At 41.1% G+C, this 24,495-nt stretch overlaps 1 protein-coding gene across 1 annotated transcript in view; it reads right to left on the bottom strand.

Moving 5' to 3' along the window:
• LOC124805143 (zwei Ig domain protein zig-8-like) overlaps nt 1-23,464 on the bottom strand; it is a 914,439-nt gene extending 890,975 nt beyond the window's left edge. Inside the window, exon 1 of the mRNA XM_047265610.1 lies at nt 23,200-23,464. Coding sequence (XP_047121566.1) covers nt 23,200-23,275 — 76 coding nt within the window. The 5' untranslated portion in view covers nt 23,276-23,464. The remainder of the gene's footprint in view (nt 1-23,199) is intronic.
• Nucleotides 23,465-24,495: the final 1,031 nt, after the last annotated feature.

Raw genomic sequence — 24,495 nt, 5'->3', positions numbered from 1 at the left:
TTTTTTTCTACATACACTACCGGAAAAAATTAGTACATCCGGAAAGACGACGTCGATAATTGATCCGATGTCAGTACATGCCACTTGGACTCTAAAGTATATACTGATAATGTTGAAATTAACAAAACTTAACAAGATGGAGTAGTTACATACCTACCAGAGGGTCATAGACAATGCGCACAGCCAGATGGCACAGTGTGGTGCCAACGTGTAACGCTAGCAGGCAAACATTCCACGGAGACGCACTATTACTTCCTACAGCCAGCTGAGCGGGTCTGAAAGGGAAAAAATTGTGGCCTTTCGTATTGCGGGATGGTATTTCGGAGAACTGTCACGGAAGTTGGACGTGGTGCGTCAGTTGTGCAACGATGCTGGTATCAGTGGCTTCGTGAACTTTCTGCCACCAGTAGATGAGGATGTTGCGGACCCGTTATTAGCAATGGGACTACGGGTAAGTACACCACTAACCCGTCTTCTACACTGGCGAGCACAGATCGACTGGTGCCATTAGAGGATCACTTGGAAAATAAAATGGAGCGCCGTGGTCTATTGTGATGAAAGTAGATTCTGCCTGCACGCAAGTGATTATCGTTTGTGCGTACGACGAAGACCTGGTGAACCCAGGCCTTATGGTCTGCGGTGCGATAAGGTACAGCTCTCGTCCACGTTTGGTGTTTCTGTTTGGGACGCTCAACAGCGCTTTCTACGCGCTGAATGTTGTTAGATCGTTTTCTTGCCGTTCTTGCAACAGGAAGGTGATGTGTTATTACAACAGGATAATGTTTGCTCGCACAGTCCCCATAAAACTCAACGTTCTCTGCGAGACGTGCAGCAACTTCGCTGACCACCACAATCTCTCGACTTGTCTCCAATGTAGCACATGTGGGATTGATGCGACAACAAACGACTCGTGCGACTCGTCGACCAACAACTCCTACAAAACTGCGTGAACAGGTCGAGCAGGCACTGCATAACGTGTCTCAGGACAGTATTCGCCATCTAAACAATCGACTGGATGCCACAGTATGCTCCTCCATTGCCGCCCGTGGAGGTTATATCTCGTACAGCTATGGGTGTTTCTGCATGCGTCGATACCTGGAACCTCACAACCTCGTGTACTATTGATTTGCAGATGTAATTATTTCGTGTGTTCTGTATGTACTGTTTCACCAGTAAATCTTGAGTGAATTGGAAACCTCTAAAAGGGTGTCTAGTTATTTTCCGATAGTTTATTTCCTGGGCCACTTTTGTTTTGTCCATCCTATCCACGTATTCCGTATACACGACCACAATGCCTTCTGACGACTGGCAGGGCTACATCTACATATATCTACACGGATACTCTGCAAATCACATTTAAGTGTCTGGCAGAGGGCTCATCGAACTACCCTCACAATTCTCTATTATTATAACAATCTCGTATAGCGTGCGGAAAAGAATGAACACCTATATTTTTCCGTACGAGCTCTGATTTCCCATCTTTTATCGTGGTGACCGTTCCTCCCTGTGTAGGTCGGTGTCAACAAAATATTTTCCGTTTGGAGGAGATAGATGGTTATTGGAATTTCGTGAGAAGATTCCGTCCCAACTAAAAATGCCTTTCTTTTAATGATGTCCAGCCAAAATCCTGTACCATATCCGTGACACTCTCTCTCATATTTCGCGATAATAGAAAACGCGCTGCCTTTCTTTGAACTTTTTCGATGTACTCCGACAGTCCTATTTGCTAAGGATCCCACACCGCGCAGCAGTATTCGAAAAGAGGACGGACAAGCGTAGCGTAGGCAGTCTCCTTAGTAGGTCTGTTACATGTTCTAAGTGGCCTGCCAATAAAACGCAGTCTTTGGTTAGCCTTCCCCACAAAATTTTCTATGTGTTCCTTCCAATTTAAGTTGTCCGTTATTGTAGTACCTAGGTATTTTGTTAAATTTAAGGCTTTTAGATTAGACTGATTTATCGTGTAACCTAAGTTTAACGAGTTACTTTTAGCACTCATCTCGATGACCTCACACTTTTCGTTATTTAGGGTCAACTGCCACTTCTCACACCATTCAGATATCTTTTCTAAATCGTTTCGTGGGTTGTTTTGATGTTCTGATGACTTTATTAGCCCATAAACGACAGCTTCATCTGCAAACAACCGACGACGGCTGCTCTGATTGTCTCCCATATCGTTTATATAGATAAGGAACAGAAGAGGGTCTATAACACTACCTTGGGGAACGCCAGAAATCACTTCTGTTTTACTCGATGACTGTCCGTCAACTGCTACGAACTGTGACCTCTCTGACAGGAAATCACAAATCCAGTCACATAACAGAGACGACATTCCATAAGCACGCAATTTCACTACGAGCTTCTTGGTTGGTATAGTATCAAAAGCCTTCCGGAAATCCAGAAATACGAAATCGATCTGAAATTCCTTATTAATAGCACTCAACACTTCAAATGGCTCTGAGCACTATGGGACGTAACATCTATGGTCATCAGTCCCCTAGAACGTAGAACTACTTAAACCTAACTAAGCTAAGGACATCACACAACACCCAGCCATCACGAGGCAGAGAAAATCCCTGACCCCGCCGGGAATCGAACCCGGGAACCCGGGCGTGGGAAGCGAGAACGCTACCGCACGACCACGAGATGCGGGCACACTCAACACTTCATGTGAATAAACAGCTAGTTGTATTCCACAGGAACGATGTTTGCTAAGCCCATGTTGACTGTGTGTCAATAAACCGTTTTCTTAGAGGTAATTCATAATGTTCGACCACAATATATGTTCTAAAATCCTGCTGCATATCGTCGTTAACGATATGGCCCTGTAATTTAGTTGATTACTCCTACTACCTTTCTTGAATATTGGTGTGACCTGTGCAACTTTCCAGCCTTTGGGTACGGATCTTTCGTCGAGCGAACGGTTGTATATGATTGTTAAGTATGGAGTTAATGCATCAGCATACTCCGAAAGGTACTGAGAATAGGGTTTTACTCCAACGAAGCTTAGCTCAAGATCAAATATTACGAAATACTGTGAAAAAGATTGTTAACGTCTAATGAAATAAAAGCGTCGTTTGTTCCTTTATCTATTTACAGTGTTAAACCGAGCTATTATTTTACATTCTCGCTCCTGAATATTCCTTTCCTTAGCATACATGTCAAGATAAACCGCTATTAGCATCGAAACCAGTTAGCATTAATAAAAAATCCAGAAATGTTTCTTATTCATTATTGCTGCGGAGATCACGGTCAATTATGAAAATAGTATCCGTTGCACGGTCTCAAAATGTGCACCTCAAATTCGTATTCTTATACCAGAAGCAATTTTTTGTGTTGTCGTTCCTATAGCCGAAATATGAGCCATGTTTTGTTAATTACAACAACGCTAATTACCAATGGTGAGGAGTCCGTAACGGTGTTCGCCTATTACTTTGCAGCAATAATTTCAAACTGCGTATTGTAACGAATCCCTATTTAGTATCCACGTAGAGCTTTTCGAAGGAACACAAGTAGTGGTCTTCCACGAATTTCAAATAGATAAAACTGAGTTTGGAGGAGGAAAGGGTGAAATTTAATAGTGGGAAATAATTTCATTTCTCATCTTGATGTGGAAGCATTTCTATCAGTGTTTGCTTACAAATAAATTTGTTTTGGAAGGGTCCTCCTTGAGCATGATACGTTTCTTTCTTTTCTTCTGTTATCCAGACACATGTTGTTGAAGTTTAGGAATCTTGAGTACGCTTTTCAAATGGTTGAAATGGCTCTGAGCGCTATGGGACTTAACATCTGTGGTCATCAGTCCCCTAGAACTTAGAACTACTTAAACCTAACTAACCTAAGGACATCACACACATCCATGCCCGAGGCAGGATTCGAACCTGCGATCGTAGCGGTCACGTAGTTACAGACCGAAGCGCCTAGAACCACACGGCCACACCGGCCGGCCAGTACGCTTTTATTTTTTCCTGTTAAACAACAGGAAAACTCTGCTTTTACTATATGTGCATATATAAAGTGGAGCTTTTAGGAAAATAGTTACAAGTATAAAAAACAGACCAACTTTTCTATTCAAACTCCGTTACCTCATACTGTGTTTTGAGTTGCAGTTTGTCATCTACAACCGTATAGAAATTCATGTAAGAAAGTTATTTTCCTCGAAATATTACGACTGGGAACATTTTGATTAGGCTCAACATTAATTAATTCTATGTAGCACATGGTGTGCGTGCGTGCATGCGTGCGCGCGCGCGCGCGCGCGCGCGTTTGTGTGTGTGTGTGTGTGTGTGTGTGTGTGTGTGTGTGCAAAGCAAGTGAGACGTATGCACACACAGACACAATCACATACACATAGGCAGAAACACACACACACACACACACACACACACACACTACGATCTTCCAGACGGAATTAATTGATGTTGGGTCTAACCACAATGTAGTTCAGTAACTTCTCCACATGTAAATCCATGCGGCAGCAAATGACTTAAATGTGAAAGGAGAACAACCGTAATGGAAATGATAATAATGATAATAACAATGATAATAGTAATGATAACAATAACAATAATAGCCGGCCGTAGTGGCCGAGCGGTTCTAGGGGCTTCTGTCTGGAACCGCGTGACAGCTACGGTCGCAGGTTGGAATCCTGCCTCGGGTATGGATGTGTGTGATGTCCTTTGGTTAGTTAGGTTTAAGTAGTTCTAAGTTATAGTGGACTGATGACCTCAGATGTTATGAACCATGGAGCTCAGAGCTTTTTGAACCATTTGACCCTATACAATAATAAAAATGGCAATAATAATAAAAGGTACACTCCTGGAAATGGAAAAAAGAACACATTGACACCGGTGTGTCAGACCCACCATACTTGCTCCGGACACTGCGAGAGGGCTGTACAAGCAATGATCACACGCACGGCACAGCGGACACACCAGGAACCGCGGTGTTGGCCGTCGAATGGCGCTAGCTGCGCAGCATTTGTGCACCGCCGCCGTCTGTGTCAGCCAGTTTGCCGTGGCATACGGAGCTCCATCGCAGTCTTTAACACTGGTAGCATGCCGCGACAGCGTGGACATGAACCGTATGTGCAGTTGACGGACTTTGAGCGAGGGCATATAGTGGGCATGCGGGAGGCCGGGTGGACGTACCGCCGAATTGCTCAACACGTGGGGCGTGAGGTCTCCACAGTACATCGATGTTGTCGCCAGTGGTCGGCGGAAGGTGCACGTGCCCGTCGACCTGGGACCGGACCGCAGCGACGCACGGATGCACGCCAAGACCGTAGGATCCTACGCAGTGCCGTAGGGGACCGCACCGCCACTTCCCAGCAAATTAGGGACACTGTTGCTCCTGGGGTATCGGCGAGGACCATTCGCAACCGTCTCCATGAAGCTGGGCTACGGTCCCGCACACCGTTAGGCCGTCTTCCGCTCACGCCCCAACATCGTGCAGCCCGCCTCCAGTGGTGTCGCGAAAGGCGTGAATGGAGGGACGAATGGAGACGTGTCGTCTTCAGCGATGAGAGTCGCTTCTGCCTTGGTGCCAATGATGGTCGTATACGTGTTTGGCGCCGTGCAGGTGAGCGCCACAATCAGGACTGCATACGACCGAGGCACACAGGGCCAAGACCCGGCATCATGGTGTGGGGAGCGATCTCCTACACTGGCCGTACACCACTTGTGATCGTCGAGGGGACACTGAATAGTGCACGGTACATCCAAACCGTCATCGAACCCATCGTTCTACCATTCCTAGACCGGCAAGGGAACTTGCTGTTCCAACAGGACAATGCACGTCCGCATGTATCCCGTGCCACCCAACGTGCTCTAGAAGGTGTAAGTCAACTACCCTGGCCAGCAAGATCTCCGGATCTGTCCCCCATTGAGCATGTTTGGGACTGGATGAAGCGTCGTCTCACGCGGTCTGCACGTCCAGCACGAACGCTGGTCCAACTGAGGCGCCAGGTGGAAATGGCATGGCAAGCCGTTCCACAGGAATACATCCAGCATCTCTACGATCGTCTCCATGGGAGAATAGCAGCCTGGATTGCTGCGAAAGGTGGATATACACTGTACTAGTGCCGACATTGTGCATGCTCTGTTGCCTGTGTCTATGTGCCTGTGGTTCTGTCAGTGTGATCATGTGATGTATCTGACCCCAGGAATGTGTCAATAAAGTTTCCCCTTCCTGGGACAATGAATTCACGGTGTTCTTATTTCAATTTCCAGGAGTGTACAAATAAAATACTTTGTAAGCTTCTCAAATGGGCAAATACTTTCTTAAAAACTCGAACTTATGTGTGCATAATTAGTAAGAGAACATTTTTGCTGTTGTCTAGTAATAGGAAAATAAAAATCCACTGATGATGCTAAATATTCAGCGAAGCATGTCTAAATAAGGGAAGACGAGAAAGAACTTTGTTTTGCTCAAGGTGGATAACTTCCAAAAACAAATACAGTTTCATTTTAGTTTCATGACGGTACAGATTGAAGTAATTCCCAAAAATCACCGCCAATATTTCTTCATGTTGAAAATAAATTGATGACAGTGGGTTAATGTATACATCAATGTGTTTCCGGATTTGTTTCATGTAATTGACCAAAAGTGGTAATTGCTACTGAACATGTGTATTATACGAGATGGTACACACGCAAAGCAATTAAGAGAAAAAGAATAACTATAATTAAGTAGACCTTAGAGTGTAACAACAGTGACATAGCTTTATTTAATATGAAATGTCACTGTTCATTAGCTTATTAATTAGTCTGCCGGAATTTAACCCGCTGCTGGTTTTATGCATTTCATTTGTCCTGTGTCGAGTGAAATCAAGTGTCGACACCGACAGAGTCCGCTGTGAACATGTCGCCTACGTCATTTAGCCAGACGCGGACGCCGCTTTACGGGAACACAAATACCCAACAAAACATTAGAAACGCTGTCGGAATATTAGCGTGATATATGCTTGGAGTATATCACACAGGTATTGCAGCACAGACACAGAAAAAAAGACGTTTGGTTCTTTTATACAGGACCAAGCACTGTGTCTGAACAGTATTTGCATCATGTGACTGGACAAACACAAAAATAAATAACTTGATAGTGTTGGACGAATACTGTTCTGACGCGCTAGAACGTTATTATAAATCGAGTACGTGTGGAATATGATGCACAGATCTCAGATTGGCAATATCTTATTCGGAAGAGTTACCACTCCTTACTTCTTTTCATTTATTCCTTATGTACAGACACGAATTTTGTAACTGTCTATAAATTTCCACTAATATTCCCAAAATCCTCTCAAAAAATGCTCAGATAAAAGTTATTTATAGACTGTTACATACTTTTCGACCAGTGTTTTAGATCATCCTTGTCTTACGAAGCTTTCTTAAAGAAAAGCGTGGTTAGGTCTTTCTTTGAAGGACATTAAGGACACCGTATCAGAGCATCAGTCTTTGCACTGAAACGTCTGTGTTCGGGAATTCACTGCAAAGGTTTCCATTCTTTTTTGTTTGTTATGTACCTGAAGTTACGTATTAGAGTGTAAAGTAGGCAAGTTGGTCCAAGACAATAAATTTAAAATATCTACAACGAAGCTCCAAATGAAGGAGAAGGTTACACGAACCATCTATAAGTGATACGCAAGTAACCTATCGGCCACCTAATTATCTCGATTTTTCTTCTCCTTCGGTGTTCAACCCTGGGACTGATTTCATAGAGCACGCCTTCCCAGTTTTCTGTCTGCTTCAACTTCATATTTGCATATTTAGGGCACCCTATATGATTCATAAGCCAGTGACCTTGCTGCTGTGGTAACGCCGGTTCGCCTAAGATTAGCGAAACTAAACGCTGTCTGGCAGGACAGAACTTGGACTGGTGGCTATTCGGGTCTGCCGAGCGCTGATGGTAAGTGGAGTGCATTCAGCCCTTGTCAGGACAACTGAGGAGCTACTTGATTGAAAGGTAGCAACTCCGGTCACGAAAACTGACGACGGCCGGTTGAGCTGTGTGCCACTACGTACCTCTCCATGTCCGCATCCAGTCCCGCCGATAGACTGAGGATAACCAGATGGTTGGGCGGTGTCGTTGGGCCTTCCAAGCCATGTACAGACAGAGTTTAGTTTAGTTCAGTTAGTTTTACATTATTTCTTCCTCAACAACCCACTGAGCTATCGTTCCAATGACATTACTGTGCCCTAAAACGCGTCCTATGATTTTGCCTCTTTTTGTCTGGATGTGCCTCCAGAACGAACTGGTTTCCTGTACTCAACACCTTTTCATTGACCACTGGATATTGATTATCTGTTTATATACCGTAATCTCTATCAGACCGCCTATACCTACCTCCAGTCTCATGTTACTATACTTCTCCATCTCTTAAAATATTTCCCACTAACCTACCTCTTACTTTGTTTTCGACTGAATAAGTTATTTGTTCTACAGTCCCTTTAGAACGTATGAAATAACCATTCGCATTCGTGTATGTGCACTATCTTCTCAGCAGTTTGTAGGTAGGTAAATATATCGAACGAAAGAGGTAAAAGTAGACAGGTTTCCCATCAGAAATAGACCAAGGTCCATAAAAGTATTCTGTTCTTAATTATTGACAAAATAAATTTAAAATTCGAAAAACAGTGGGCGGGGTAAAACATACGGTCTGTGGAGATTTCAGGTATAAAGCGGAATGTTTCTCATAATGTATTGGGAAGCCTAGTGATTCTAGTAGTATTCTGGGCAGAACTGGGGAATGGAGTGAGGGCAAGGACAAAGTAGGTGTCAGGTCCTACAGGTACATAGTCCAGGAGCAGCCAGGAAAGTGTTTGAACGTCATCAGCCGTGTCACAACGCTATTTCGAACGGCGATTTCGGGTGTTACAACACTGGCTCGTTGTATAAATAGAAGAGTGTCACGTAGACGCTCACCGAATGGATGCACCAAAACACGCGTTGCGTTTCAGGCAGATGTATGTTTCTTTTAACACAACACGTTCATTATGCATTCAAACAAGTAATATGGTCACTCACTGAATCATAACTAATTAGGAGTCATTGGGGCGGGTTCCGGTCCGAATTATTTCATATCCGAATTTTACAAATTTTTCTGACATAGTTACCGAAAGCTATAATTAGGAATATAGCGTACAGTGTTTCTAGTGGTTGATGGAAAACTAGGTGAATCGTCTTTTTTGTTGGTCAGCGTATTGTCGAGATTGGACTGTCAAACAAGACAGATTCATATTCGTTTTGGACCAGTGACGAGAATGTAATTCATTGCGTAGATTTGGTCTACAAACACTTACTTCTATATTCGTAGAGAAACCTTGGAAAATTTTGATCTCAGAGTAATCAATAAAATGCTTGTTCCAGTGGTTGCATAAACAGACGGCATGTTACTGCTGTGATACCGCTAGTCACCTCAGAACAGTTGTAAGTAATGACTAGGAGTAAATACGTCCCAATAACATATTATTTATTATTATATTCTTTTAATATTTATTATTTAGATTTGCATTACTGTACCACTCTATACCACCATCAGTACTGTAAAGTTTTTAATGTCACATCCAGCTGAAGTCCCGGTATGCAATTAGCAAATGGCACCCTGTCACATGTTCTGTGACCTATTTCCAATTCTCGGTTTATGGACGAAGGGAGATGTTATCAACTTCAAATGGCGGAACAGAAATGGCCTAATCAGAATCAATGGGTTCAGGTTTTTTTCGATACATCTGTTCCGCATTTCATATTTTATACGCGAATAGTTTACGTAGTTCACCCAGAGGTGTTGACACGAAACCACGTTGGCTACTGGGAGAATCAGCTCCATATCGTAAATAGTTACTAGGATAATCACACCGCTCCGTAAAGAGAATCGAGATAACAGTCGAATGTTGTTTGAGAGTGGCCCTAACGTGGTACAAATCTCTTCGAACATCGTTACAGCAGCGCCATAACCATTTTTGCTCACTTTATATTTACGCGGAACAGCAGTTGCCTCTCTTCCACCACACTAACGAGATGAAAAATTGCTATAGATTTGGTACTACGTCTGCCCGCAAACAGATACTCCAGAGAGAGCACTGCAGTGGCGAATACAGAGGCAGATGAAAGGACTAAAATGAAAATCATGAATACTGACTTTTAAGATTCACATAGAAGTAGACATTGACTCTCTTCGTACCAAAATACGATTCATCATTGAGCATAACAGCTCTTGTGCAACACAAGTACGACTTATGTCTAATTTTATTTGATCTATTGGTACTACATGATTGCAGCTGCTTATCTTTTCCTTATGCGGAATGTAACACATCTCTTAAAAAATTGTGACAGTATTTGATTATTTGCTATTACACCTGTAATGCTCGCAAATAAATAAAATTTCCAGCCATCTTTGAACAGGAGAAAACGTCAATGACGTCAGTGACGACCACCGTACGAATTTCATGGTGTTTTCTCCATGACCTTTAATTTCCCATACACTCATAAATGTACGCGTGTTATAGGCTGTGAAGGTTATGGTATGCAAAAGCCCAGAATTCCGATTTCACGTTGTCACTGATATACCAGACGAACACCAACGTCCACGTTTCGGACGAAACAAGCAGTGACTCAATTTTGATCCATATGAAAGCAATTAAGATTCTTAAAAACACTTTCAATGTGCAGTGTAATTTTACCGCAGATGTGTTTCGTGCTTGGGTACAGAAGTCGATACAAGTCAGCTTCGGGACTTCTTTTTTAGTATGTTACACAAATATCCGAAATTCTGCGAATGGGTATACATGACAATCACACCTCAACTATGAAATAGTTTAAGTTCTGCACATGCTTTTGCAGCCATTTACAAATGCATATTTCAACCAGTGCCATAAATACAACGCCAGACCATGAAAATAATCATCGAATTTGTAATATTCCAAACAGATTACTCAGTTGTCATTCTGAAACTGATTCGAACTGTAGAAAAGATAATACCTTATCTTAATACCTGGACTGTGTCTTTGTTTCATTAAGACTAGTTTAGCAGTCACCCAATCGCAATTGATAATGTCAAATTAAGACAGTGTAATGATAATAGTGATGGAACTATCACCTTATCGCTGGGGAGTTCCTGAATATATGGGTCTCCATAATCGAAACTATGTGAGAAATTACGTAATGCTATCTACAGTCGCCTGAGTAAGTGACCAATAGTTTTTCATTCTGTCACATAACAACGGGAAACGTGTTAAAAAAATCCAGCTTTGATTTAAATACTGTATGGTGTTTCATATTTCACCTTTCAATTTATCATTTGGAATACATTTTACCGAATTTTAGTCTTTGTAATATTTTCACCGTGAGTCAGAGATAAAGCTACTGGACTGAGTCCAAAGTCCCATCAGAGAACAGTTCTACTGTGTAAAAACTTTAATACGATGTAAGCTGAGAGTTTCATAACAATTGAGAATCTTCGCACTCCTGTGTCTTGCAGTTTCAGGCTTAAATCGTTTAGTTCTGATTAGATATAATGACTGAAGACAGGCAGCGCACTTAGTAATCTCTCACAGAATCGATCTTCATTAAGTTGAGGCGTGCGTTATTTATGTTGCAGGAGTTTAGACTCGCACACTATTTACAAAATAAATTTAGAGAAAACAATATAAATTTAGATTGAGAAAACGTAAAAGCGTATCTGATCTAAACGATGACGGAGGCAATAAGGAAGAAAAAGAAATTAGGAGGAGCAATGGTGTCAAATTATGAAGTAAAGAATTGGGAAATGCATGAGAGAGAAACCAAAAGCTTGCATTACAAATCTACAGCACAATACATACAAAACAAAGGCGCAATGTAAAGGAGAACGTAGCTATGCTAAGGAAACAGTGTGAGGAGTCCGTCAAGAATCCTGGGATAGAATGATGTGAAAGATTGAACATGATGTCCTTCGTAGAAAAGAGACAGCTTATTAATTCCTCCATCACCCAAACAAACAGGAAAAAGATTCTACACGATTGAACGTAAGAGGCAAAAAAATGAAGATAAAACGCTATCCAATATTACAGGTAGAAAGCAATGATAAAATTGAACTAACGGAATCAGACCCAGAAAACAAGATAGTGAAGTATATCCAGAAGGTAATATTACATTCGAAGACATAAAAGAAGCATTAGAGTAGATAAAGAACAGAAATTGAGCAAACTCCGATACTGTTAATGCAGTCTTTATCAAAAGAGGAGGATTAATATTTATACTGAGACTGTAGCTTTTAATAAATGAATGTTGAAAATGGAAGACTGTACCAGACTCTTGAAGACTGGTAGAAGTAAAAAATTCTATAAAAGTGGCACTAGAAATGCTTGTGAAAACTGCACTGGTAAAGTCTCTTCACACTGACTGTGAATTGTAAGCACGAATAATTAATAACAAACCGGCTAGAATAGCTGACCACCTCCTGCTGAAGGAACATAAATCGGCAGGAAGTGCAAAACTGCTAAGCAGCGATGGCTAGAGGACAAATGTAAGGATGTACAGGCTTATCTCACTAGGTGTAAGATAGATACTGCCTACAGGAAAATTAAAGAGACCTTCGGAGAAAAGAGAACCATTTGTATGAATATCAACAGCTCAGATGGAAACCCAGTTCTAAGCAAAGAAGGGAAAGCAGAAAGGTGGAAGGAGTATATAGAGGGTCTATACAAGGGCGATGTAGTTGAGGACAATATTATGGAAATGGAAGAGGATGTAGGTGAAGATGAAATGGGATATACGATACTGCGTGAAGAGTTTGACAGAGGACTGAAAGACCTGAGTCGAAACAAGGCCCCGGGAGTAGACAACATTCCATTAGAACTACTGACGGCCTTGGGAGAACCAGCCATGACAAAACTCTACCATCTGATGAGCAAAATGTATGAGACAAGCGAAATACCCTCAGACTTCAAGAAGAATATAATAATTCCAACCCAGAGAAAGCAGGTGTTGACAGAAGCGAAAATTACCGAACTATCAGTTTAATAAGTCACAGCTGCAAAATACTAACGTGAATCCCTTACAGACGAATGGAAAATCTGGTAGAAGTCGACCTGGGGGAAGATATGTTGGAACACGTGAGGCAATACTGACCCTACGACCTATGTTAGAAGAAAGATTAAGGAAAGGCAAACCTACGTTTCTAGCATTTGTAGACTTAGAGAAAGCTTTCGACAATGTTGACTGGAATACTCTCTTTGAAATTCTAAAGGTGTCAGGGGTAAAATACAGGGAGAGAAAGGCTATTTACAATTTGTACAGAAACCAGATGTCAGTTATAAGAGTCGAGGGACATGAGCAGTTGTTGGGAAGGGAGTGAGACAGGGTTGTAGCCTCTCCCCGATGTTATTCAATCTGTATATTGAGCAAGCAATAAAGGAAGCAAAAGAAAGATTCGGAGTAGGTATTAAAATCCATGGAGAAGAAATAAAATCTTTGAGGTTCGCCGATGACATTGTAATTCTGTCAGAGATAGCAAAGGACTTGGAAGAGCAGTTGAACGGAATGGACAGTGTCTAGAAAGGAGGTTATAAGATGAACATCAACTAAAGCAAAACAAGGATCATGGAATGTAGTCGAATTAAGTCGGGTGATGGTGAGGGTATTAGATTAGGAAATGAGACACTTAAAGTAGTAAAGGAGTTTTGCCATTTAGGGAGTAAAATAACTGATGATGGTCGAAGTAGAGAGGCAATGGCAAGGAAAGAGTTTCTGAAAAAGAGGAATTTGTTAACATCGAGTATAGATTTAAATTGTCAGGAAGTCGTTTCTGAAAGTATTTGTATGGAGTGTAGCCATGTATGGAAGTGAAACATGGACGATAACTAGTTTGGACAAGAAGAGAATAGAAGCTTTCTAAGTGTGGTGCTACAGAAGAATACTGAAGATTAGATGGGTAGATCACGTAAGTAATGAGGAAGTATTGAATAGAAAAGGGGAGAAGAGAAGTTTGTGTTACAACTTGACAAGAAGAAGGGACCGTTTGATAGGGCATGTTCTGAGGCATCAAGGGATCACAAATTTAGCATTGGAGGGCAGCGTGGTGGGTAAAAATCGGAGAGGGAGACGAAGAGATGAATACACTAAGCAGATTCAGAAGGATGTAGGTTGCAGTAAGTACTGGGAGATGAAGAAACTTGCGCAGGATAGAGTAGCATGGAAAGCTGCATCAAACCAGTCTCAGGACTGAAGACCACAACAACAACGAGACCTCAAGTGAATAAATCAGTTTATCTATATAGCGAATAAGGCCAGGTGAGGCCGAAAACATAATTTTACGAAGTAAAAGCTACACCTCCGCACATATACGGAAGTGAGACCTGGACAATAATTAAAAAAGACCAAACAAGGATACAATCAGCTGAAATGAAATGTTTAAGGAAAGGAAAAGGATATACTCTGAGAGATAAAATAAATAATTGTGACATAAGGAGAGAATGAAATGTATTTTGAATAAATGAAAGAACAGACTACTAGATCGCCAAATGAAAGACGCATATTCAAAGAACCATGAACGGATGAGTAAGTAGATAACTAACAGAGTACAGACCTAAAGGAAAGAAAGATACAGGATGACCAAGGAAAAGATGGCTTTTGTGAAGAAGGAACAGACTATAAGCCTGTTCTTCGAAGAAAATCAGAGGATGAAATTCGCAAATGACAATTTACTCTGTAATATATCTGTTATAAATCGGCTGCAGAATATGACTATCAACGTGACAGAGCGCGATTCCCATTTCCGTCGATAATTTTGATTGGATGACTAGGACAAAGCACAATCAATCATCCGTACGATAATACGTAAACGGAGGTGTCGAGACTTTTGATTCTAAAGGTGGTTGTAACTACTTTATCTGTCGAGTACTGACTTTGCACTCCTTCAATTACAGGAGCGTATGCAGAAGACAGCACAAAAGTTAATCAATTTTCCCTAGTGGTCTGTTTATTACACAACATATCGTTCTAACAATAGGCTGCCTTCATAGTAGAGCGCAATCTGAGCCCTCATAGAAGTATCGTATCATAACTACACGACACACGCAGTTGAAAGTCTCCAATTCTCCGTCAGGTGTCTTTCTCGTCATTATCACAAAATAGACTGCACTTGGTTCTAGTCTTCCAATAAAAAAGTATATTCTCTGGTACAATAAAATGTACCAATAATTATCTACCATGACAAGTAGCTTTTAACAGGGAACTACTGTTTGGTTCATATACGATTGTGCTTTCCGATTCCTAGAGAGTTTTTATTTGGGGCTCATTGAGTAAGAATCATAAAAACCGAAGAAAATGCATGTTAGAAGGTTCTGAGTGTCATAGCGTTTCTGGATGTTCGTCATAATATGATGTAGATAGGTGTACACGTGTTCCGTGATGCTTATCTATCCTACTCTGTAAAAAATAAAAAAAAGTTTCAGATCTCATCACTATCTTCAGAAAACTAGTCAACTAAATCTGCGTCAATTCCTGCGCGTCTTGTTTCCTGTTCTCAGTTAACCTGTGTGTGACAAATCTGAAACTGATGTTGTCAATCCACAGTTCCTCCAATATAGTTCTCGGAAGTTTTCACCGTATTACGTCAGCGTTTGCTACCGATATTAAATGTCGACATACTTGTTAACAATCGACCCGAAATCAATGTGAATTAAACAGTTTTCTTTCCCTCCGAAAAGAGATTGAGCGAGCTGTAATCATATGTTTTGTTTCGTACTCTTGCACCACGATCGTTCGCGTTTCCATAACCTTAAGGTGCTATTTTGAAAACAGTAAATAAAAGTATAAGTAATTGGCAGTCACATTTCTTCGTGGCAGAATTGTGACTCTAGTATTGACACTAGCTGTTTTATACGTAAAAAAATCTGTTGCATCTTTGTGTGATTGATGTTACCAGTTAAATATTATTCTATTCGCCTATCTGTTTAGGTGTACAACAAAAAGAAGCACCCAGTCCTTCCACCCATTCTGTTCACCGAGATCTCACGTTCACCTACAACTCGTAATGTATGTATTAGATCACATCATGATGCCATGCCTCCAGTGTTCGCATTAAGTACCTTAAACGTAGAAATCGGGTTAGACGATGTCATAAAGACGGTTCTAAATTACATTAGCAACAGTTGCATTAAGCGCAAAATGCCAAATATAAAGTCGATATATGCATTAAAAGCATTTAAAACCGTACAGACAAGACCTGCAACAACATTAGCATAAGTAGGTTGCAAGCATCCGTTTTCGCTTACCTTGCAACGGTAGAGAATTTGTCTGAATATGGTTCTATGGACCGGATGCTAGGCATTAAGTGTGAATTGTAATCATGCTGATATAAATATACATCGAGAGTACCGACCGCAGCATCGCCAAGGAATCGGAGGTACACTGTAGAAGTGGAGCAAGCGTTCAACGTTACTCTGCACACACGTAACACATAACTACTCATACATACACACACACAAACACAAACACACATCACACACACACACACACACACACACACACACACGCACACACACGCACATATTTCTGCCTTTTCGTATTCCTGTAGCTACGAGGCATTCGTGCGCTTTAGTTTCGTTGTATTGTTAAAAGTAATATGAATACACAGAATCTTCCTATCGTACAAGAACTAATTTGAGTATGTCAGTATGTATTCCTCTTTATGGGTAACATATTTGTTGCATTACGTTGGTATTTTATATAACCAACCTGTCTACAGGACAGCTTATCCAACTTATATATAGAATTCTGATTCCCATCCACTCTTTAGTCCCAGTATTGTGTCTCACTGTTTACAGGCACAAAACCCGTGGGTGTTTTCTGCTCGTTACTAAATACAAATGAGTGGGAGGCCGGCTTGGTAGGAGCTGAAGTAAAGGTTGCAATAATATGCGGTACGGCACACTGTTAGAGAGAAGGTTTATTATTCAAGAAACACATAGTACAATGAAAATTACTTATCTTCAGTAGTTTGTAGGGCTGCAGCTACGGCTATAACTAACACAACATACTCTCAGGTACTAAGCCTGATGGTCCTCCTCAGAGAATCAATGCAAACAGAAGTGGCTGAGGGCCGATTATGAAAGTGCGTCTGCCTAGGTTGAAATCTAGCTAAAAAGTGAACAAGCCACACTCCAGTTCCGTCGAGATGCACAGCCCGCTGGAGTGCGCTGTGGTCGGCTTCCAACCTGGCTTTGGTGCGGCGTTGTAGTAGCATCTGTGGCAATGATACTACACCAAGAATCCCTATGGTTTTTGGATGAGTACATACAGTTGTTATCCAAGGTGCGACAGATGGTGTAATTCGTAGAGACCGTTTTCAGTGTCATCACTCCATTAAGTAATCGTTGGAAAGCATGAGAATCCTGCTTGAGAGTAAACAGACAACTGAAACTAAAATTCAGTTTTAATCATTTTCCTTGTGAAATTTTATAAGCGTGTTCGTCAGAGTTTTTTGTTTCTAAGCACAATATGATTAATATAAAACCTAATATCATGCACATTATTACCCTACATCTATATCTACATGGATATTCTGCATATCACATTTAAGTGTCTGGCAGAGGGTTCATCGAACCACCTTCACAATTCCCTATTATTCCAATCTCGTATAGCGCACGGAAAGAACGAACACCTATATCATTCTGTGCGAGCTCTGATTTCCATTGTTTTGCAACGGTGATTGTTTCTCCCTATATAGGTTGGCATCAAAAAAATGTTTTCGCAATCAGAGGAGAAAGTTGGAGATTTGAGTTTTGTGAGAAGATTGCTTCGCAACGAAAAACGCCTTTTTTAAATGAGGGCCATTGCAAATCCTGTATCATTTCAGTGTCACTCTCTTCCCTATTTCGCGATAATACAAAAAGTGATAGCCTACTCTGAACTTTTTCAATGTACTCCGTCCATCCTACCTACGAAGGATACCACACCGCGCAGCAGTATTCTAGAAGAGGACGGAGAAGAGTAGTGCAGGCAGTCTCCTTAGTAGATCTGTTGCATTGTCTAAGTGTCCTACCAATGAAACTTAGTCTTTGGTTATCCTTCCCCACAACATTTTATATGTGTTACTTCCAATTTAAGTTGTTCGTAATTGTAATTTCTAGGTATTTAGTTGAGTTTACGGCCTTTAGAGTCGACTGACTTATCGTGTAACCGATGTTAAAAGTTTCTTGCACTCATGTGGATGCCTTAACACGCTTGGTTAGTTAGGGTCAATTGTCAATTTTCGCAATTCTTTTTTGTCTTCTGATTACTTTACTAGTCGACAAATGACAGCGTCATCTGCAAACAATCTAAGACGGCTGCTCAGTTTGTCTCACAAATCGTTTATATAGATAAGAAACAGAAAATGGCCTATAAAACTACCTTGGAGAAAGCATGAAATCGTTTCTGTCTTACTATAGGACTTTTCGTCAATTACTACGATCTGTGACCTCTCTGACTGGAAATCTCGAATCCAGTCACATAACTGAGACGAATTTCCGTAAGCACGCGGTTTGACTACAAGCTGCTCGGGTGAAACAGTGTCAAAAGCCCTCCGGAAATCCAGAAATACGGAATCAATTTGAAGTCCCTTGTCAATAGCACTCAACACTTCAAGCGAGTAAAGAGCTAGTTGTGTTTCACAGGAACGATGTTTTCTAAATCCGTGTTGAATGTGTGTCAATAGACCGTTTTCTCCGAGGTAATTCGTAATGTTCGAACACAATACATGTTCTGAAAGCCTGTTGCATATAGACATTAATGATGTGGGCCATGTAATTTGATGGTTTACTCCTACTGCCTTTCTTGAATATTAGTGTGACTTGCGCATCTTTCCAGCATGTGGGTACGGAAGTTCCGGAGAGCCAACGGTTGTATATGATGGTTAAGTACGGAGCTATTTCATCAGCATACCCTGAAAGGAATTAATTGAATTATAGTCTGGATCAGAAGACTTGCTCACATTAAGTGATTTAATTTGCTTCACTACTCCTAGAATATCCATTTCTACGTTACTCATGCTGGCAGCTGTTCTTGATGCGATTTCTGAAATATTTACTTCGTCTTCTTTCGAGAAGGTGTTTCTGAGTATTACAAGTGAAAAAAGCAGACTGGAATTGAGTAATTATGACAATCACATCGGAAAGTATTAGAAGGATCGTTTAGTTACTTGTGACTATACACTACAACAGAATATTAAAAAAAATGGCATTTCAGTCTTTGATCGATATTTTTTATTTTCAATGACCGGTTTCAGGCTAGCTGCCCATTTTCAGATCATATATAGCAGTTACAGAGTAACTTGTCAGTACAGAACTATCGTTTCGCTGTCATAACCCATTCGGTTCGCTGTCATTGAAAATAAAAAATAGCGATCAAAGACTTAAATGCCATATTTTTATTAAAAGAACGATCGCGGCAATCCCATTAAGACAATCATGTATAGATTTGATAAACAGAATATTTTATCCTCGCACCATAGAAAGAATACACTCATAGAATCAAGTGGCACCTTCGTAGCTGAAATTAATAACTACCTATACGTCCCTAGGTAGGAGGTAACTACCATTTTAGTTCATATTAAGATTAATTAGAAGGCACGTCAACCCATTAATTGCAGGAATGAAAACAAGAGATACTGGACAATATGGAGACTTGAGCTAAATTTGTAGCGTTTCTAGAAACACTAAACCACTAAAGCGAATATAATTTTGCAAAATTAAGACTGAGTGGCCCTTTACTTTCTGAGAGTTCAGAACGAATGACCCCAGTGTTCATAACTAGTAATGTTGTCTTGAGTAAGCTTGTAAGTGATGGAAGCGATTCTTCACAGTATTTAAAATCACTGTGTTCGGAATACACCAGTAAGAGAAATCTACTGTGATGTCTGCAAAGTAGAAAAACAAATACTGATTGAAGCATTCCTCTGCGATTTCTGATAGACGCTGGTAATAAAAAGGTGAAACTTCGTGGATTACGCCTTCGACAGTATAAAATTTACTACGTGTTCCGTACAATTCGAACAGAGAAAAAGAGACAATGAGAATTGAAAAGACAAAGATAATAAAAGGATACATCTGTAATAGTGTCTTTACCTATAATGCATAACTTTCTGGGTCGATAGTATTAATTAAATGTCTAGCGATCAATTCACGTCACCGACATTTCTGGTTTTGAACGATCTACTATTTGCCGGAATTCTACTCCGTCTGCTGTCGGTGTTATGTGAGCATGAAATGTAAATAACAAGTATTTCTTACGAACGTAGGAATCTTACAGGCAGCACATTAGCATTTTCACAGAATACAAAAAAATTTAATGGATTTCTTTCAGCGTTATTTCATACATTGACACCTGCGATAAGTTGTAAACCTTATTTCAGTTAGTACCTGGAGTAAGATGAGTTCACTGCTCTCACAGAAGCGCATTATTTCACTGTTGAATAGCAAGCAAACTTTGGACTTGGGTCTGTCAACTGACACGATGCAGAATGACCGATTTTCTTTCTTTTTCTGAGATTCAGTAACACAAAAAGTTTGTTCTATAACAATTACTGGTAACAGAAAGATCATATTGTCGTCACTGTAGGTCACAGTTGAGAGATCAAAAATAATTTCTTTGAATAGGTCTTTTACATCTTTGGTCCTTTATTGAAACAATACAAGAGCAAAACAATGAATATTGTAACTTTGCTATTGTCGTGGTAAGTGTCTAAAAGAGCAGGATCATGAGAATTTTTCTTCTTACAGACAACATTCTGGTAGGTACACAAACCACTCACAAAATTAAAAACAAGGAAGAAGGAAAGAATGATATAAATTATGGTCATGTAGAGAGCGATACAGAATGAAGAAGCGAGAGCACATTTAATTTCGGAAGTGACGTTTCCTGGGTTTGCTCAGAAAGATGCGTCACCGCATCAGGTGAAATAAATTTTGTATACTCTACCACTTTCAGCATTTTCCCATGAAATAATGTAACAGACGCGAGAGCAGTGGGACAACAAGCAATCACACAGCGGTTGTTTACGCTGTACCATATCCTTCCTTGATCATAAGCATTCTAATTGCAGATACGCGCAAAAATGGGATGGCTGTCGCGTACGTAACCGTTATCAGATTTAAAAAGTAGTTTGAACATAATCGTGTTTCATCCTCATGCCCTACTCGCTGCTCGCTGTATATTGATTTAGGAACCAATGCGACATATTTCCCTATTTCTATATATATGCCATCTCAGTGATCGCAGAAAGAACGCCGCTAGGTAACGTTTTCAAATTGATCTGAGGGACCTCAGCTGTTAAATTTTTGGCTGTGGAGTATAAAGGCTGTTTTCTTGTTATTTTTCATCAACTCATATGTGTTTGCTGCTTTTTAGTTACTTTATGTACGTTTCAAAGCAATTACGATGTCAACATTCGGCAGAAAAGTACAGTAATATATGCTATATTGGCTTTATCTAGTGTGGTAACTCTAACATTCACTTGTCTACCGTAAGGGAAAATGACCTGTGGGATCATATTTAAGTAATACCTGCTGTTTGAGTTACTGTTTCCCAATTTACTTGTCATCATGACTTTTATTCCATGGCGACAGTGTTTCAAGTATCAACAGAGCAGCAATCAGAATTAACAACTTTCTGGAGACAAAGTCTCACAGTTTTCAGATTATCATTATCAACCTTCAATGACGTTTTACGTGGATAACACTCCTTAAAATGACTGAAGATGAAGCCGTTGTTGCGTCGAAATCGACTGCAGGTAAATAAAGAAATCAATAAATACAGCTGAGCAGAAAAAAGTAGTAAGTGAATAGCCTTGTATCTCACAACAGAATCCTGAACCTGATGCCTTTTTGGCATAGGTGAACACTGCAGAATACTTGCCCGCGATAGGCAAAGGTCCCGAGTTCGAGTCTCGGTCGGGCACACAGTTTTAATCTGCCAGGAAGTTTCATATCAGCGCACACTCCGCTGCAGAGTGAAAATCTCATCCTGGAGTGTCAAAATAGTTTACTTTTTGAAACATTACCTTCTGGAGCTTTGTAATCATTCGTTTCTTCACGTAACAATAATAGATAATTACATGCTGAAGGATTCGCTATATTTTTAATTACTACATTTTTATGCTGGATGGAATTAGCAGTTGTATTTGGTATTTTTATGTATCAACTGTAGTTAAGATGCAGGTACTTGTACAAACAACAACGTTATGCATCGTTATAAAGATTTGTACAGAGATGTTAATCGTTATTGCTACATTGTTGATACGTGAATCCCGTTGTGAGGGAAATGGTGGAAGGACGACATACAAAAGAGAAAGAGGAATTCAGACAGAAGGTAATGCTTGACTAAACTACGAACACATAGTTGACTATATGTTATTTTAATAATGATATTCAGTATTGTGATCCCCAACTTCTCAGTAACTATGACAGTTTATATAACATTGCCATACATTCCGCGCCTCTTCGTGACCATTCACATCGGATTACTCAAGACCAAAACACTTATTCGTTCTGTAATCAGTTACCGATGTGCGTTCTGTAGTAATCAACCACAATACTTTCGGAAGCGAGATTTAGTGATTAGGAAAGGAATGTCATACGTTCAAATTCAAAACATGTTACAGCGCTCCTTAGGCGCCAAAGAAATTGTTTTAGAGAAATAAAATTTTTCACACCAATGAGCAGTACAATATAGTCTTCCATGAACGATCTCAGTCTCAGTAAAATCCTTCTGTTTTTACTGATATGTCGTTTCACAAAACACTGCAAATGCTCAAATGCTAATATAACTGGTGTTTCGTACGCTCTTAAGGCGGCCTTCTTCATTCCATAGACTAACTTATCTGTAGAGCACGTACTTCAGTATATCGCGTTTCTAACGGTGTCTTCACATCGGTAATCCTGTAACACTATTATAAAGGCAATATATTGAAGCCGTTAACTTCATAGCCATGTTACTCTGCGCCCTGAGGATGCTGGCGGCAGCATGACCGAACTGTCAGTTATTTCAGTTTTTTCACATATAATGTGAGATGAAACGGCATTACATTCGGAAGGATTTTAATGGGTCCAGTGTTTCCTGCGTATCAGTTAGAGTACAACTTGCATGCGCGATGAGGAAGCTGAAGTGCGAATAACAAGTCATAACCACGATTAATTACTTGTTAAGAATTAATAAAATAAAATTATGTAGCGTAGCATAACTCACCGGGACGTGCAGCGGGTCCGGCGAACACCAACCAGACGATGCCGGCCACGGTGGCACAACCCACAACGCAGGCCATCACTGTCAGTACGTGAGGTACCCCAACACCCGGAGGATCACTGAGAGTCACTGAACAGGTCCCGCATAGCACTTCTACAGTAGTCAGACAGAGCTACACACGAAGGGCATGAACCGGGGGCCGAATTTTTCTGCCCGCAGACTGCACGGCGAGTACGGGCGACCTCACACGCACGCCGAGAGCGGCCGGTCGCCGCCTGGGCTGCTACCGCACAGGCTGGGCCCCATAGGTGCCGACTGGGCGCGTGACGCTGGTTGCCGCGGCGCAAGGCGCGCGCTTCGCGGGCTGCTTCCGCTGGCTGACGGCGCGGACGTCGGCGCAGGTGGCGGGCAGGTGCGGCCGGAGGTGTGAGCGGTGCGGCGAGGTGCGGCGCTGGTGAAGGCGCCTGCCGGACTGAGGCGGCGCCGCCCACGCCCACCGGCGCGCGGCCCCGGGCCGCCCCGCGCGCATGCGCACTGTCGCCGGCGGCCGCGACCCCAGCCCTGCAAGCAAAACACTTCCGCCCTCTACCCTGATGCCAGGGTGAGGGTTGTTTCGAGTTACCCCCGCCGCGGCCGTGTAGGGGCCTGCAAAAGTAGTGAACGCTGACTGACAACGAGAAGGGAAGAAAATGGCATTTCATCAGCACTGTTTATGTTTCGTAATGCAACATGTGTCCTGCAGCAATGTATACAATGTGATTCAGGAGAAGAAAACGAAAGAACGTAATGAATTCCAGTGCTACAGCTTCATACTCAAAAACACAAAAATGTTACACCACAAAAACGTTAATCGAGTCGTAGGCTGAGAAATATTTATTTCAGTACAAAGAAAAGTGGAGAAAAGCAATTACTACTGCTTTGTAGACTTGATGATAGTTGGATGTTTTTTAACATTAACAATATGCCAACACATCTGCAAATTTATGCATAACAGTTATTAAGTTTTCTTAAGAAATTACCAAGAAATGTATAGTTCTTTAAAGCGCACATTAAGAAATACGACAGTTATGGTAATGCAATGTCAACACTTTGTTCGTGTATAACCAACAACCTTTTTATTTAATGGAGACATTAATACAAACCTATCACAGTTGCAGCACATACATTTTGCCGACTAATTTAGAACCGACTAGTTCATTCTCAATCCTGTCCTACTGGGTGTTTATTGAAGGTGCCTGATCTTAATGACAAGAATCTAAAACTGGCAATATATCCATCACACAGTGACGCTAGATAGAT

The sequence above is a fragment of the Schistocerca piceifrons genome, chromosome 7, assembly GCF_021461385.2.
Source record: "Schistocerca piceifrons isolate TAMUIC-IGC-003096 chromosome 7, iqSchPice1.1, whole genome shotgun sequence".
Classification (NCBI taxonomy): domain Eukaryota; kingdom Metazoa; phylum Arthropoda; class Insecta; order Orthoptera; family Acrididae; genus Schistocerca; species Schistocerca piceifrons.
Note: the sequence above shows the minus strand (reverse complement) of the source record. Positions and strands in the feature narration are given on the sequence as shown.